Source organism: Eupeodes corollae, chromosome 1 (genome assembly GCF_945859685.1).
Source record: "Eupeodes corollae chromosome 1, idEupCoro1.1, whole genome shotgun sequence".
In the NCBI taxonomy this organism is placed as follows: Eukaryota; Metazoa; Arthropoda; class Insecta; order Diptera; family Syrphidae; genus Eupeodes; species Eupeodes corollae.
The window spans coordinates 109,838,550-109,853,767 of NC_079147.1; the positions used below are offsets into that span (position 1 = coordinate 109,838,550).

Here is a 15,218-nt window from a genome sequence, read left to right on the forward strand (position 1 = left end):
TAAAAAAAATAATAATATTAATCCATTTTCTTTTTTTTTCAGAATTTCTTCAGACTACACCGATTACGTAAACTGGGCTTAAGTGACAATGAAATCAACAGACTACCACCAGATATTCAAAATTTTGAAAATCTAGTTGAATTAGATGTATCCCGTAATGGTAAGTCTAGCTTAAACAATAAAAGTTAAAAATATATCTCTTTTAGATGAAATTGAATTTCTTGAACTTTGTGTAAAAAAATTCCAACAAAATAAACGTTTCAAATTAATGTGAATTTTTGTACACAACGAATCAAGGTGCACAAAAATTCAACATTGTTACATAGAAATAACGATACTAGTACGCATGAAAGATACCCATATCAGGGACATTCTCGAAAAATGTCCACTAGAAGAATCTCAGCACTCATGTCACCAAGGCAAGACTACTAAGACGGCAGTGCGTACCTTTGAGAAGACAAGACATATTTTTATAAATTTACTCTTGCTACCTTCCTAGACGTAGTAGGAAATGACCTAATAACGTCCTTAGTGAATCCATTTACGAATCACTTGCTCACTTGGAGATAAAGGTTTGTATTCAAGAATGGATAATGTCTATGCTAAGTGATAGAAGGATTCAAGCTTCCTCCGGTAAGACAATCTCTTCAAAACTTGTGAGTAGTAGGAATACCCCAGGGTGGTGTTCTCTCTCCGCTATGGATTCAAGCTATAAATAAAATCCTCATAAAGTTGGTGATGATTTGTCTTTACTGGTGTCGGGAAAGTTCGTCACCGTGATTAGCAAAATCACGGAGATGGTTTTGACCAAAAATTATCTGCTGGGCCACGAGTAAGTGTTAATCAGAATCAAACAGAACTAATGCTCCTTACGACCAAACTCCTGTCTTTATCCCCCAGAGTGAAATATCTAGGAGTCATTTTAGATCCCAAACTAAACTCGAATGTAAACATTGAAGAACGAGTTAAGAAGAAGATCATTTTGAGGACGTACGCAGCTTCCTTTTTTGTCTTATGGAGCAAGAAATACAATATTATACAATAGTAACTAAGGAAGGGTTAAAGAATAGCAAATGTCGGCCCTACAAGGGCCCTTCGATCCTGCCCATCCTTTTCCATCTAGCTCAGCCTTAAATGTTATTCTGCACCTCCTGCCACTAGACTTACTTAATGGTGCTACAGTCCTGTGTGAACTAGGGCATTCGAAGTCTTTCTGGGCCGGAGCATTGGTTTCCATGCGCCCAGCCATCTTAGTCGTTGGACTTTTACCCTTCTGGCTAAGTCTACGTCGCTGTACAGCCCGTACAGCTCGTCGTTCCATCTTCTCCTCCACTCCCCTTCGATGCATACGGGACCGTAGATCACACGAACTACTTTTTTCTCAAACCGACCCATGGTGCTTTCATCCGCTTTTGTCCATGCTTCTGCACCGTATAGCAGGACGGGGATGATAAGGGTCTTATATAGAAACACTTTGGTCGAGAGATGACTCAATTGATTTCTGCGTTTGATCTCAGCGCTGGTGTTGTTTTCTGCGTTTACAGTGGAGCCTAGGTAGACGAAGTCCTAGACTACCTCAGAGTTACGTCTGCCGATGGTGACGTTTTGACCAAGTCGCGTCGGTCCTTTCTATTTTTGATATTGCATAACACCTTGTCTTAAACCTGTTTTGACATCGAAAGGTTCTGTTAAGTTGTGTCCAACCTTTATGGAGCAACGTGAATTCTCCATGGTCATCCTGCACAAACCGACGAGTTGGGCAGGGATGCCAAAACTAGACATGGCTCTATACAGCACGTCCCTGTAGATGCTGTCATATAAGGCCTTGAAATCGATGAAAAGATAGTGGGTGTCGATTTGGTGCTCTTGGGTTTTTTCTGGGATCTGCCGTAGTGTGAATATTTGATCAACTGTGGACATTCCTGGTCTGAAACCACACTGATAAGGACCTATCAGTTTGTTGATGATGGGCTTTAGACGTTCACATATTACGGCAGAGAAGATTTTATATGCGATGTTAAGTAGACTGAAACGGGCAAACAATACTGAAGTTCCATTCATCGGGCATGCTTTCTTCCGACCATATCTTACAGATAAGTTGGTGCATGCTCATAACTAACTTATTTCCAACTGCTTTAAAGAGCTCGGCACTCAAGCTATCCGCTCCAGAGCCTTTGTAAGACTTCAGCTTAGATATGGCAAACTTTACTTCGTATAAGTCGGGAAGACGGGATTGTTGGCTTCCCTCGTCTATGTTGAATAAATCATCCTGCCTGACAGCGAAATTCGGTTCTTCGTCGCCGTCATACAGTCTGTAGAAGTGGTTCTTCCATATGATCAGCATTGACTGCGGTTCCACTATGATGCCAGTAGACCTTTACATTAAATTGCAGCGCGCTAAAGCTTCAAGAATCAAGGTGTTGGTTTTCTGGACCCTATGGGCGACGCTTACGAACTGATTCTAGGGAGATTATGAAATCATCTTTCCTGACAAAAAGGATTTGAAGAATGGCATGGTTACGAAAGACTTCGATCTTCACTTACAGGTCAAAGATGGAGTGTGGAGTCGGTTCGGAAATCTTCTCTCTTTAGAATTATCTAAGTCTTTTCGACTTAAGCGGAATGATTAGCAACCACAAAAGAATGGAAAATACTTAAATCAAACTCAAACCAAAATCGAAACGCAGCTATCTTTACTGACCGCCAGGCGGCTGTTATGGCTATCAATTCAGCCACAACATCCCCTATAATGGTCCAACAATGTCGGGATGAACAATCCAGCCTAAACATTATCCTAAGTGTCTTCTTTGGGTTCCAAATTATAGTGACATTGAAGGAAGTGAACTGGCTGATGAGTTGGCCTAGAAAGGATCGTCGAAGATATGGCCTATCTATAACAAAAACTGTTCTATCGAACTTTTATGCTGAACCAGTCATGATGTAGCCAGAGTCACTGCAATATGAACCGGACATTGACCGATAGGAGAGCAAGCATCAACGCTGGGTATACCTCAAAATACTCACTGCCGCAGCTGAAAGGGAAACTATGATCGACTTCCTCTGTAAATGTCCTGCCCTGGCCAGTTCTAGAACTTAAGGCTTCGGAAGGACATTCCCTTAAGATCTTGATAAACTTTTTAAGATTAAAATCAAATACCTGATTTCCTTTCTAAATGCGATGAAATTACTATAGGATCGCTAATTTTGTTAATATAAATCCTTCATAATGTAAGTTTTGTAATCATAGGTCCAAAGAGTTTAAAGTACCAAAACGGCGTTTTGCAAGGCTAATTGAGACGCGCAGCAAGGGTTGCTTGAGGCTGCCATCTCTACCAACACAGCTACCTACTCACTTTTATTCTGATAGTTAGTGCGTTGGACTGTCATGCCAGAGGTCTTGGGTTGAATCTCTGCCTGTGGCATCTGAAGTTTTTTCAATGGTACTGCTACTGACTCTTAAGAATAATTAACAAATCCTCCAAGAGTAATTCTTGCAATTAAATTGCTTTCTCAAATAAACCTTTTAGATTTGGCTTTAAAAGTGTTGGTCCCCTCCATACCTGACAACATAACTCGCATGCAGAAATGGTTGAGAGTTGTAAGTCACAAGGCCCCAGTTATCAACGGATTGGTGCTCCACTTAATTTATTCATTTATTAATCGATCAAATATAACTTAAGCTATTGTGATGGGGGCAAATTACCTTAATCCAAATTAGTGCACATGAATATGTACCAGAAGGTTTTAACGTCATACATTTCCTTGAAAACTATAGGTGCCTCAACTGCTCCAACGTGCCATAGTTCGGTTTTCCCTTGATGTGTTTGAGCTCCTCCCTGTTCTTCTTCAAGATCGACGATTCCTCTTCGACTGTTCTTCTCCAACTGATTCTTCAATTCTACAGTACTGATTCGACGCTTAAGAGGAACAGTGATAATTTTGTCTTTAAGCTGAAAGAGTTATTCCTCCAAAAATTGGAAAACATTTCTAATACAGCCTGGGCAAAATTAACACAGCCTGGATTTTCTATAAGTTCTGTTCCGCATTCGGTAGGAACCATGTTTCTAAGATACTGAACATTTTCTGCAATTGATTGCTGAGCATCTTAGTTTCTCCCGTATTGATTTTCAGCCCCACTATTTCTACTTTTCTCTCTATCTTTGTTGCCATTTAATGGGGATTCATTATTCTGTGAGATAGCGAGCATACATCGTCTGCATAATGAAGATGTTTAAGGTATGATGTCAGAGCCCGTTTTATTTCTCCGTTTCCTGTCAAGGCCATCTGCAGCACATCAATGATAATAATCAATAACACAAAATTTGGTGACAATATGCAACTCTGCCTGGCACCACTTTAGACTTCAAACTTCTCTGACAACTTAGACCCATTATAAGTCGCTTTGATAATAGAGATGAGTTAATCCGGGATATCGCTCCTTCAGATAAACTCCCTATTGACGTTGTCAAAAGCCCTCGATCCGAATGGTGTTGATGTAATCAATGGAGGAAAATCAAACGCGGAATCCTGCTTGTTCAGTGCGTCTCCATTTTTTAGGAGCTGGACAATCATTGAAATCATGAAATCACCTTATTTTTAGTTTTCAAATAAGCTTCGTTACAAGAATAAAGTTTCTAAGCGTTTTTTAAACAATTTAAAAGAATACAATTTCTTTAAGATTTTTTTAAGGCAGATGTCTACCAATGTACTCATTTCCATTAAAAAACAATTAAGATTGCGTTCGTCACTTTTTAAGTCCACCTTCCACCTTCCTACTCGTTTACCACCTTTCTTGTTTGTTCTACTTTTACAATACTACCTTCTTTTCTTTTGTTCCATTTGATGCCTCAGAAAGTTCATTATTTTACAACTTTTTATATTTTTTTTTTGATTCTCATAAAAGCATTTTGCATTTTTCGTTTTTTTTTTTTTTTTTTTTTTAACAACAACTGTTGATGTTGTTGTTCTATATTTATATTCATGTTCTTGTAATCTGCACATAGTACATATTCATATTTATTTCTCCATATTTTTGTTTCTTTTTTTTATCATCAACTGCCGACGGCGTCCCCATTCGAAATGACAATTTATTGTGTTTGAAATAGCCTGTCATATTCATTGCCGCCGCATTCTCTTGTAAAACAGAAGCACAACATGAAAACTCAACTATGGCAAAGACATCCAACTGGTTGTAGTCGTCTCTGTAAAAAATATCCGCTTCAGCGTTGCCACAAATCACTCAACTTTAATAAAATTGCCCTTAAATCATGAAATTCGTAAATTTTTTTTTAAATTTGTTAAAAATGATTGGAGCAAAATTTTCAAGAATCTATTGTAAAGGGTTAAACAATTTACTAAATAGTTAGCAATTTGCTGAATATTTAGCAATTTACTACGCGAGTTCGAAATTTTAAACCTTTGCTAACTATTAAATAGATAATTACCCTTTATATATATTTGCTAACTAGTAAATGGCTGATTGCCCTTTATTTAAAATCGAGCGTCCAAACAAGCCTTAAAAGTGACAGTTCGTGAAAACCAACAAACAAAGCAAATACACTTAAACGGACCTATTAATTGGGATTCCGAACTGCAAAATGGACTATTCCATTGGCTGCGCTCTAACTAAATAATCTTTTTAGCCTAGTAAATTACTAAAAATTAATTTAATAATTTACTGAATCGTTAAAAACGTGAACGCTATTCTCTAGAACTTTGCGAACTGTCTAAGACTTTATTAGAGTTATGCAATTATTTACAAACTTACACTTTTTAAAATTTTAGATTTGAAATTTATTGAAATTGCAAATTTTAGAATAATTTTGGTTCACTTAACCACATTTTAATATAATTCTCAAATTACTTCTATTGCTCTGAAAATATGACATAAGAGTTACCAACATTTCTCAGTAGCAAACCATGATTATAGCAGTTAAATGGTAGGATCAATGTAGAGGGATAAGAAACGTTGTTATGGAATATTTATTTAAAAGGTTTTCAATTTTTTGTTTATTGATTTAATAAGCCATCTCAACAGTATTGTATCTGCTAAAAGGTATTTGAACTTTCTGGAGGTAACGTTATATTTCCGTCAAAGAAACAAATCAATACTTTTTTAAGGGGATTCAGATTTCCTGAATTTAAATCTCTCCCTAAGATTTTTCTATAATATCAGATTTTCAAAATATGTTAAATTTAAAGACAACCAAAAAGGCTAGTATCCCTTAATAGTAAATTGTACGATGGTTATGCTACGTACCAATCGTTAAGGTTATTTTTAACAGCTGTCTGTATGGTCCATATTCGCTCGGAATGGAGAGAAGTGAAAGTTGTTTTTATGCCCAAAAAGCAAGTCAACCTTAAAGATCTCCAACCTAAAGTCCATTATCATTCTTTCTTAAGACAATGTAAAACTGATTGATATCCATTTAAGGGCAAGAAAAGACTTCTGCCTAGATCTCGACATTCCTACTGTAAAGAAAAATCGGTCGAAACGGTGGTACACACATTGGTTTGCACCATCGAATACTCCCTCCATCATAGACTATTATAGCTTTCCATGAAATCGAAGGCGCTTTTACAACGTGGACACATCTGCAATCACATCTGCACTGACATCTTTGAACGTAGAGAGTTCGCTTGGGCAGAATAACTAACTCAAAACTGTTCAACTCCTCTGCTAGAAGACTCGTTAGTAGAGGGTTACCGCAAGGTGGTGTTCTATCCCCTCTCCTCTTAAACCTGGTGGCTTAAAACCTTACTAGTCTGGGTGCGGAGGGTTTTATAGCGATTGCATAAGTGGATGATGTTGCTTCAGCGGTTTCCAGAAAGCATCAAAAGAAAGCTGCTGTACGGAGAATTTTTGGACTGTGAGTACATCGGAAATCAGAGTTTAATGTACGGTGTGGCAGTATGGTGGATTGCTTAAAAAAAAGCTAGAAACCGCGACAAACTAAATTAAGTCTTTCAGTTTGCCTACTCTACAACAGAACTACATCATCTCCCAATTGTAATTCGACAGAAATTCTTAGATAAATGAAGTCTTGTCCTGGCTTAAAGAAAACGTCATATCAATATCTGATATCTGTATTTTCTCAGATAGTCAGACCGCTATTACTCTGTCTTTACAAACTCCATAACAGTCCAAACCTGGCGATAATCTCTAATGGAGATGGCACAACAGTTAAAAATTCACCTTTGCAAAGGTCTACACTAGATTTAAAGCGCGTATTCACAAATGACTTTTACAGAAGCTACATGGAGAGAAAATGAGGAAACAGTTCTTTACCTCCTCTGTACATGCCCTGCTTTAGCTCAAAAACGCAAGGACTACCTAGGCGAATTCTAGACCCAAACTGGTTTCATTGAGCTTAGAAGAAAGCCTCAAAATTCATGTTGTATCACAATGGGCCATTAAAGTGGCCTGAGTGTGCCGTTCCTTATCACGGACATTCACTTTAACCTAACCTAACCTTGCAAAGTACGAATCTTTGACTTCAAGATATAGTTAAAATAATTTAGTATTTCACTTAGTTGTATTCGTAAGTTGTCTTTAATTATATGATGACTTATGGGTCAGGTGAAAACTGACAACTAATGACAACTTTTTCAAAAATCCCTAAGATGCTGAAATTTTTTAAATGTGGTATTGAAGTAAAAAATTGTAGATTTGTAAAGTTTTGTATAAACTTCGTTCCTGAGTGCAGCAACTGCTTTGGCTAAAAACACTTCACAGCCAGATCCCAGTCGATCTTTAAGAACTCCTGAAAACGTTGTAGTGGTTGAAGGGAGTTAACGTGAAAATTCACAACATTCGATACGGAAAAGAGCAGCCTCAATGGGACTTCCAAAAACGATAATTCATGAAATTTCAAAAAAGGATTCAAAGTCATTATTTCAAAATTCAAATCGTTCAAGAACTGAAAGAAAGTGACTTTGTTTCACGCGAACATTTTTGTTAGATGATGTTGGAGTGTTTTCGTACTGTATATCCCATTTTTTTTTACCGACACGAGCTTCCAGAACTCAAAACCCTTGAAGGAATTACAAAAAGATGTTGCATTGCTCTAGGGTAACTGTCTGGTACGCCTTATACACGCATGGGATAATTGGACCAATTTTTTTTCGAGAATGCATGGGCCAGCCTATAAAATATCAAAAGTGACAATTTCTGACGCACGATAACGAATTTCTTTTTGCCGAATCTGCAATTCCATCAATTTGCTTCGGGAACCTTTCCCCCGAAACCTTATCAGTCACTTTGATATCCCGCGGTAACCCGCGTAAGTAAGGTAAGTTTGAATGGAAGACATAATGTTCATAAGTTGAAATCCGCATTATTAGTCTGTCCCACCTGGGTGCGCCACCTGAGTCGCGGTCTTCCTCTCCTGCGCCGTCCCTCGGGATTGGATTCGAAGACCTTCCGGGCTGGAGCGTTGATGTCCATCCGCTCTACATGACCTAGCCATCTAAGCCGTTGGACTTTAATTCTGCTAACTAGGGCAGTGTCGCTGCACAGCCCGTACAGTTCGTCGTTATATCTTCTCCTCCATTCTCCATCTATGCGTACGGGACCAAAAATCACCCGAAGAATTTTTCTCCCGAAGCATCCTAAGACGCTCTCATCTTTCTTTGACAGGGTCCAGGCCTCAGCGCCATAAATTAGAACCGGGATGATGAGTGTCTTATAGGTAGATATAGTGATTTTACATGCTCGAGGGAGGACTTTACTTCTCAATTGGCTTCTTAGTCGAAAAAAGCAGCGATTTGCAGGAGTTATTCTTCGTTTGATTTCAGCGCTTTTGTCGTTGTCTGCATTAATAGCGGTGCCTAGGTAGACAAAGTCCTTAACTACCTCATCGTCGTTCAGTGTCCTTTTTTGATGACAGCATATACTTGGTCTTGCCCTCATTGATCATTAAACCCATCTTCTTCGCTTCCGTCGCAAAGCTCAAAACCGCTCCACTGACATCACGCTTTGATCTTCCAATTATGTCAATATCATCGGCGTATCCGAGTAATTGGATTGGACCTTCAGAATATTGTGACTCTAGTGTTGACGGTTGAGTTTTGCTTAGTTCTTTCCGAAAAGATGTTGAAGAAGTCGCATGACAGTGCAGCGCCTTGTCTAAAACCTTTTTTGACATCAAATGAATCGGTAAGATCTTTTCCGACCTTGATAGAGCAGCGTGCATTCTCCATCGTCATTCTGCACAAACGGATAAGTTTGACAGGGATGCTAAAACTAGACATTGCTCGGTAGAGCTCTTCCCTATAGATGCTGTCATAGTGTGAATATTTGGTCGATAGTGGACTTTCCTGGTCTAAAGCCACACTGATAAGGACCAATCAGGTTGTTCAGACACCCTGCATAAAGTTATTCATGCTTTTAAAAACTATAAGTATTGTTTACAATGATAATAAGAAGAGCGATAACAGTTGTAGCAACTTTAATCCTGATCAAAATCTTGTAGTACCCGTGGCATGATGGTTAGTGCGTTGGACTGTCATGCCAGAGGTCTTGGGTTCGGTCCCTGACTATGCCATCTAAAGTTGATAATTCTTGTCATGAAAAGTGCTTTCTCAAATTAGCCGTTCGGACTCTGCTTAAAACTGTAGGAACCCTACATCCCTGACAACAGTACTCGCACACAGGAATGGTTAACAGTTGTAATTCACTAGGCCCTAGTTCAAACCAACTAAAAAAAAGATCTTTTTAAAAGAATACAAATATAAGTTGTAAGCCCTCACCTTCAAGTATTTGTAAATAACTGCTAGAAAATCAAAAAATTAAATAACAATTGTGATAGACTGCTATTTTTTTATTTGCTTAAACTTAAACAAATTGGAGAATCCCAACACCATTACGAAAAGTCTCGCACTGTTTTATTTTTAGTTGCGGCAACGCCAGTCCTCATATCACTAGAGGAAAGAAATACTCAGTATCAGTGTAACATAGCTCTATAGGTATACTCGAACTTGCCATGAGCCCCCCATGAGTGAACCTTCTTTGCTGCCCATCATAATCATCATCATCCTCGTCATCATCATGAATTGTTTTTCATTTTCAATGGGAAAATAATAAATGCAAAATTCCACCACCATCATCGTTCTGATACAAAAAAAATACTACAAGAGTATTTATCTGAAAGAATCAAATGCCACAACCACTTCGTTTTAATGAAATTGTAAAACACAAAAAAGAAAAACTAGATAAGTGATAATAAAACTATAAAATAAAATAAAATAAAAATAGAACAAGTATCTACAAATGAATGAAAATATCTGCCATTTGCAGTTCTTGCAGCCACTATGCATATTAAACTACGTGCAACTCAGGGCATCAAGAGTGAGTGAGTCTATTGTCTACTTGCACTGACTGCTGGACTGGAAGAAGGGCCTACTTGTGGATATAAACTGTATATTTTTATCTGATTTTATTTGAGTTTTAACATAAAGCTTCCAAACGAACATTGAAACAAACAGTTGACATCTATTCACATTCTGGTTATAGAATAAAAAAGGAACTTCGCCTTGTAAACGGCAGTTTAAACAGGGAAATGAAATTCAGGAAATATGTATCTTCTCTCATGCAGAAAGTAGTGTTGCCTTAAGCTTAGTTTTATTTAGATCTTTTAAGAATTTAAGAATCTTAACCAGTCTATAAAACCATAACAAAATTATATAAAGGGTTTCTTAAAGTTTGTCAAACTATTAATATGTCGCCATTTGCGATGCAAATCAATTTGACAACTGACAGCTTAATAGTCATTGGCTACATCTTTCCAAATGAAGTTTTTTTTTGTGTAGCTTGGCAACCCTATTCAACAATCGTGCGACTGACAACAACCGGCTCCATTCTATTCTAATTTCAATTCCAAACTCATCCCAACTCCACTTCCATCCCATCATTAACTATCCATCTAATATTCAAGAATAAAATAAATGCTAAAGAGATATCGTAATTTAAAATGTGCTCCAGATACGTATCTATGCGTAATAGCGTAATATGATTGTGAAATGTATCTTTATACTTCTATTAAAGGGATTTCAGTGAAGAGATATGAAAATTATGACGGAATGCTGTTTGACTGATGTTCTGCTTTTGTAGAATTAATGAATGAGTCACTTGTTGAGCATTTTGAACTTATAGTCAAGTCTTATAGAGTTTTTAGAAGAGTTGATAAAATTAGTTTTTTATTTGATTACGAAGAATCTATCTATTCTGAAGTTTAGTTCATCAAGTTGTTTTAATATATTTTTTAAAGGAAATTCTTAACATTCGGTTAAGAAAACTAAAGAGATTTTTTCATTAGCATTTAAATAGACGCAAGTTAGAGTATCAACAACTTCACTCGTAAATACAGTATCTAAGTAAAATAATAAAAGAGAGAGTAAAATATGATCTTGAGAAAGAGTTCAGAATACGTCTTAATAAAATTATACCTTCTCCCCGTGCTTTTAAGGAGATTGATGAAATTACAGGAAGAAATCAAAGATGTCTTGAATTTCGATGGACAGAAAGTAGTAGATATTGAATCTAAACTCAGTGCTATCAGCTTTTAGAGTTTCTTACACAGTTAAATATAGCCGTAAAACCCTTCCTTCTCGGTGTAATAAAAAACTGTCCAGTCTTAGGAAAATGACGAGGACAATTTTCAATATCTGCCAAAAACATAAGTTTAACCAACAGTATAAAGACTCTCTTATAATTTACAAGCAAGCCCTGTCACCAGTCAAAAGACAAGGCTGGAGAAAATACTGTCAATCAATCAAAAAAAAATAAAGGACTCCGCAAGTCTCAGAAAAGTTTTATCGAAGGAACATTGTAATCCTTCATTTCTAAAAAAGCCTGATGGAACCTGGACAGCCTCTCCAGCCGAATCTCTTGAGCTACTTATGAAGACGCATTTTCCGGGTTGCGAGAGTGATAACCCCGAACCGCTTGAAACCACAGAGCTAAATGTAGCGCATGTGGAGCAAGTCAATTCCGTTATAACCAGAGAAAATATTTTGTGGGCCATCAATACTTTTTCTCTTTATAAATCCCCAGGCATGGATGAGAAACTGCCAGTTATGCTTCAAAACTTGCATGATGTGGCAGCTCCATTGATGGAACAAATTTTCAAAGGATGCCTCCTTCTCAAACATGTGTCCATGTCGTGTAGTTTTTATCCCGAAAGACGGTAGGCGAGGTCACAAATCCGCGAATGATTTCAGACCAATAAGCTTAACATCTTTTGTGCTTAAAACCTTGGAGCGCATTCTTGATTACCATATTAGAGAAATCCTAGTTGGACGACCTCTCGAAAGCTCTCAGAATGCTTATCTTAAGGGCAAATCTACGGAGACTGTCCTCCATGAGGTAGTGCGTACTGTAGAAAAAACAATCCATTATAAAGAATTTACTCTTGCCACCAACAACGTTCTTACCGAATCCATAGAAGAATTGCCAAGTTCGGTGTTCGAGAATGGATTATTGCCATGCTCAATGGTAGGAAGATTCGAGCCACTCTAGGCAATACATTCGCAACAAAACACGTGAGTAGGGGAACACCTCAGGGTGGTCCTTTCGCCTCTTCTATGGCTTCTGGTCATTCTCGTTAAATTGGAGAGATGTGAAGTTAAGGCGGTAGCCTATACGGATGATTTGGTGCGATTAGTGAAATCACGGGGTCAGCTTTGAAGAAAGTTTGCAGCGGGGCCACGAGTTGTGGACTAGGAGTTAACCAAAGTAAAACTGAACTGTTGCTCTTTACCACCAATAGTAAAGTACCGCCCTTCACGCTACCTCGACTCAACGGTCAAATCCTATCATTGTCTTCCAGTGCAAAATATTTGGGAGTTAAACTCGACCATAAACTAAACTGGAAACTAAATATTGAAGTATGGGTTAAGAAGGCCTGTGTTGCCTTCTACGCCTGCAGCAAAACTTTCGGCAAAAAGTGGGGACTTCAGTCGAAGATGATTTTATGGACGTACACATCCGTAGTACGTCCAATCTTAACATATAGGTCGATTGTGTGGTGGCTTGCTCTTAGCAAAGCCTATAATATTGACAAGCTAAAGAAGGAACTGCTTGCGTGGGCACCACAGGGGCCATGCGTACTTGCCCAACGGACGCCTTAAACGTTATTTTGGATCTTCTACCAATCGACCTTTTTTATTAAATACATAGTTTCCTGCAGCGCTATTAGGCTGAAGGAAGCAAATAGCTGGTTGTTAAAACCTTATGGTCACAGCAACACAACGAAATTGATTCCCTCAGATATTATCTCGGTAGACACTGACTACTGCACTCCTACTTTGAGGTTTAGTAAGGGTTTTAAGGTTATTTTCCCATCGAGAGAAGATTGGGAGGATGACATCGTTTCGATAGGTTTCGACACAACCATATTTACTGACGGCTCAAAGATGGAGTGCGTCCTTTAGGCTTCCTGACTTTGATAGCGTTTTTCAGGCTTAACTTCTGGCAATAAGGGAGGCATGTAAGATACCTAAACAAGGCCCAAACCAAAACCGAACTGCGGCTATCTTTAAAGTTAGGCAGCTGTCAAAGGCATTAACTCGGCCACATCCTCATCTAAATTGGTCCAATGGCAATGTCGCGATGAGCTTGCGAGCCTGAATATTAACCTCGATGTCATCCTGATCTGGGTTCCGGGCCATAGTGGTATCGTGGGAAATGAACGGGCTGACGAGCTAGCCAGGTAAGGATCGGCCCTTCATAGCTCACTTGCGGAAATGGTTAACATTCCTCTTGGAGCTATGAAGGGTAAAATCTTTTCTATCTACCTAACTGAACCAAACCGAAGGTGGAGCAATTTACCCCATACTGCATTATATCTAGGAAGATATGGCCCACCTATAACAAAACCCGTACAAACGATCTTCTATGCAGGCCAAGGCAAGACATAGCCAGGATTGTTGCGGTTTGTACCGGACATTGGCCTATAGGAGTTCATGCGGAGAAGTTGGGTATCTCCTACAACACCTTTTGCCGTAGTTGTAGTGACCAAAGAGAAAGTGAAACTATAATCCATTTCCTCTGCAAATGTCCTGCTTTGGCAAACACTAAAATTAAATACTTTGGAAAAGCATTCTTCCAGGAACTTGATGAGCTATCTGAAACAAAGATTAGATACCTAATCTTTTTTCTCAATTCAATAAAATGGCTCTAACGAAATCGCTATAAAGCTTCTCTGTAAATCTTTCCCTTTCTATCACAGGTCAAACGGCGTACTACAGCGCTAATTGGTTCTCAGGCTAGGTTCCCTGTAGATCGCCATTTCTACCTACCTACCATAAGATGGTTTTTCTATATTAATCTCACGCGTTTGATGTTTTCTGCTCTGAAAACATTTTTATTTAAAATTTCAACGGTTCTCTAATTAATAATACCTGATTGGTAAAACTTAAAATGTTCTGTGGTAAATAATGAACTCTATGAATTTTTCGCTCCTGATATTGGTGTGCCGCAAGGATAAATATTGGGGCCACTTCTCTTCAATTATTTTAATTAGCATCTACTTTTGATTCAAATTCAAATCTGTATTCAAACATCAATCTTTAACCAAAACGCACGTATCATTGGAAATCGTATTCGCTATATAAATATAAATAACAATAAACTAAATTTATTTTAACTAAAATTTGGATTTCTTAACATAAAACAGCTCAAATATTTTAAAACCATAAAAATGTTCAAGTTATGTAAGATGTATCTTCTTTTTTGATACATGATAAACATAATAGTGACGCAACCATCTGCTTTAAACGCGTTGTTCAACCAAACATCCCAAATACAGTAGTTTTGTATTTAAAATAAAAAAAAGTATACGTAAACACAATAAAACTCACATTAAAAGTTCTACCATGCATAACGATTGTTGTTTCCTCTTTTTTCTTTTTTAAATTTCAATCTCACCCTTTCCAATCTCTGATTTAAAATAGCCACAATCTGTTTGAATATATACAAACATTTCCTTTGTGCTTAAAATTTCTAGCGCGTCAGAAAATCACAAAAAAAAAGAACAAGATACAATAAAAAAAAAAGTACAATTTACACCCATCCTGGATCCGAATGATGAGTGTGTCCGAAAATGGTCTCGCATTTTGATTAAATTTAGGTGGAATGGCACAGCACATTGTAAATTGCAAAGGAAATTGACTTGAATTGAATTTCCATGCACTTTATTATAATTTTATTTGATCGCTAG

The 15,218-nt window shown here is 37.8% G+C and overlaps 1 protein-coding gene across 15 annotated transcripts in view; it reads left to right on the forward strand.

Moving 5' to 3' along the window:
• LOC129953701 (protein lap4) overlaps nucleotides 1-15,218 on the forward strand; it is a 448,072-nt gene that overhangs the window by 64,545 nt on the left and 368,309 nt on the right. For all 15 annotated transcript variants that reach the window (XM_056067065.1, XM_056067064.1, XM_056067066.1 and 12 more), the window contains exon 2: nucleotides 43-160. In XM_056067065.1, coding sequence (XP_055923040.1) covers nucleotides 43-160 — 118 coding nt within the window. The remainder of the gene's footprint in view (nucleotides 1-42; nucleotides 161-15,218) is intronic.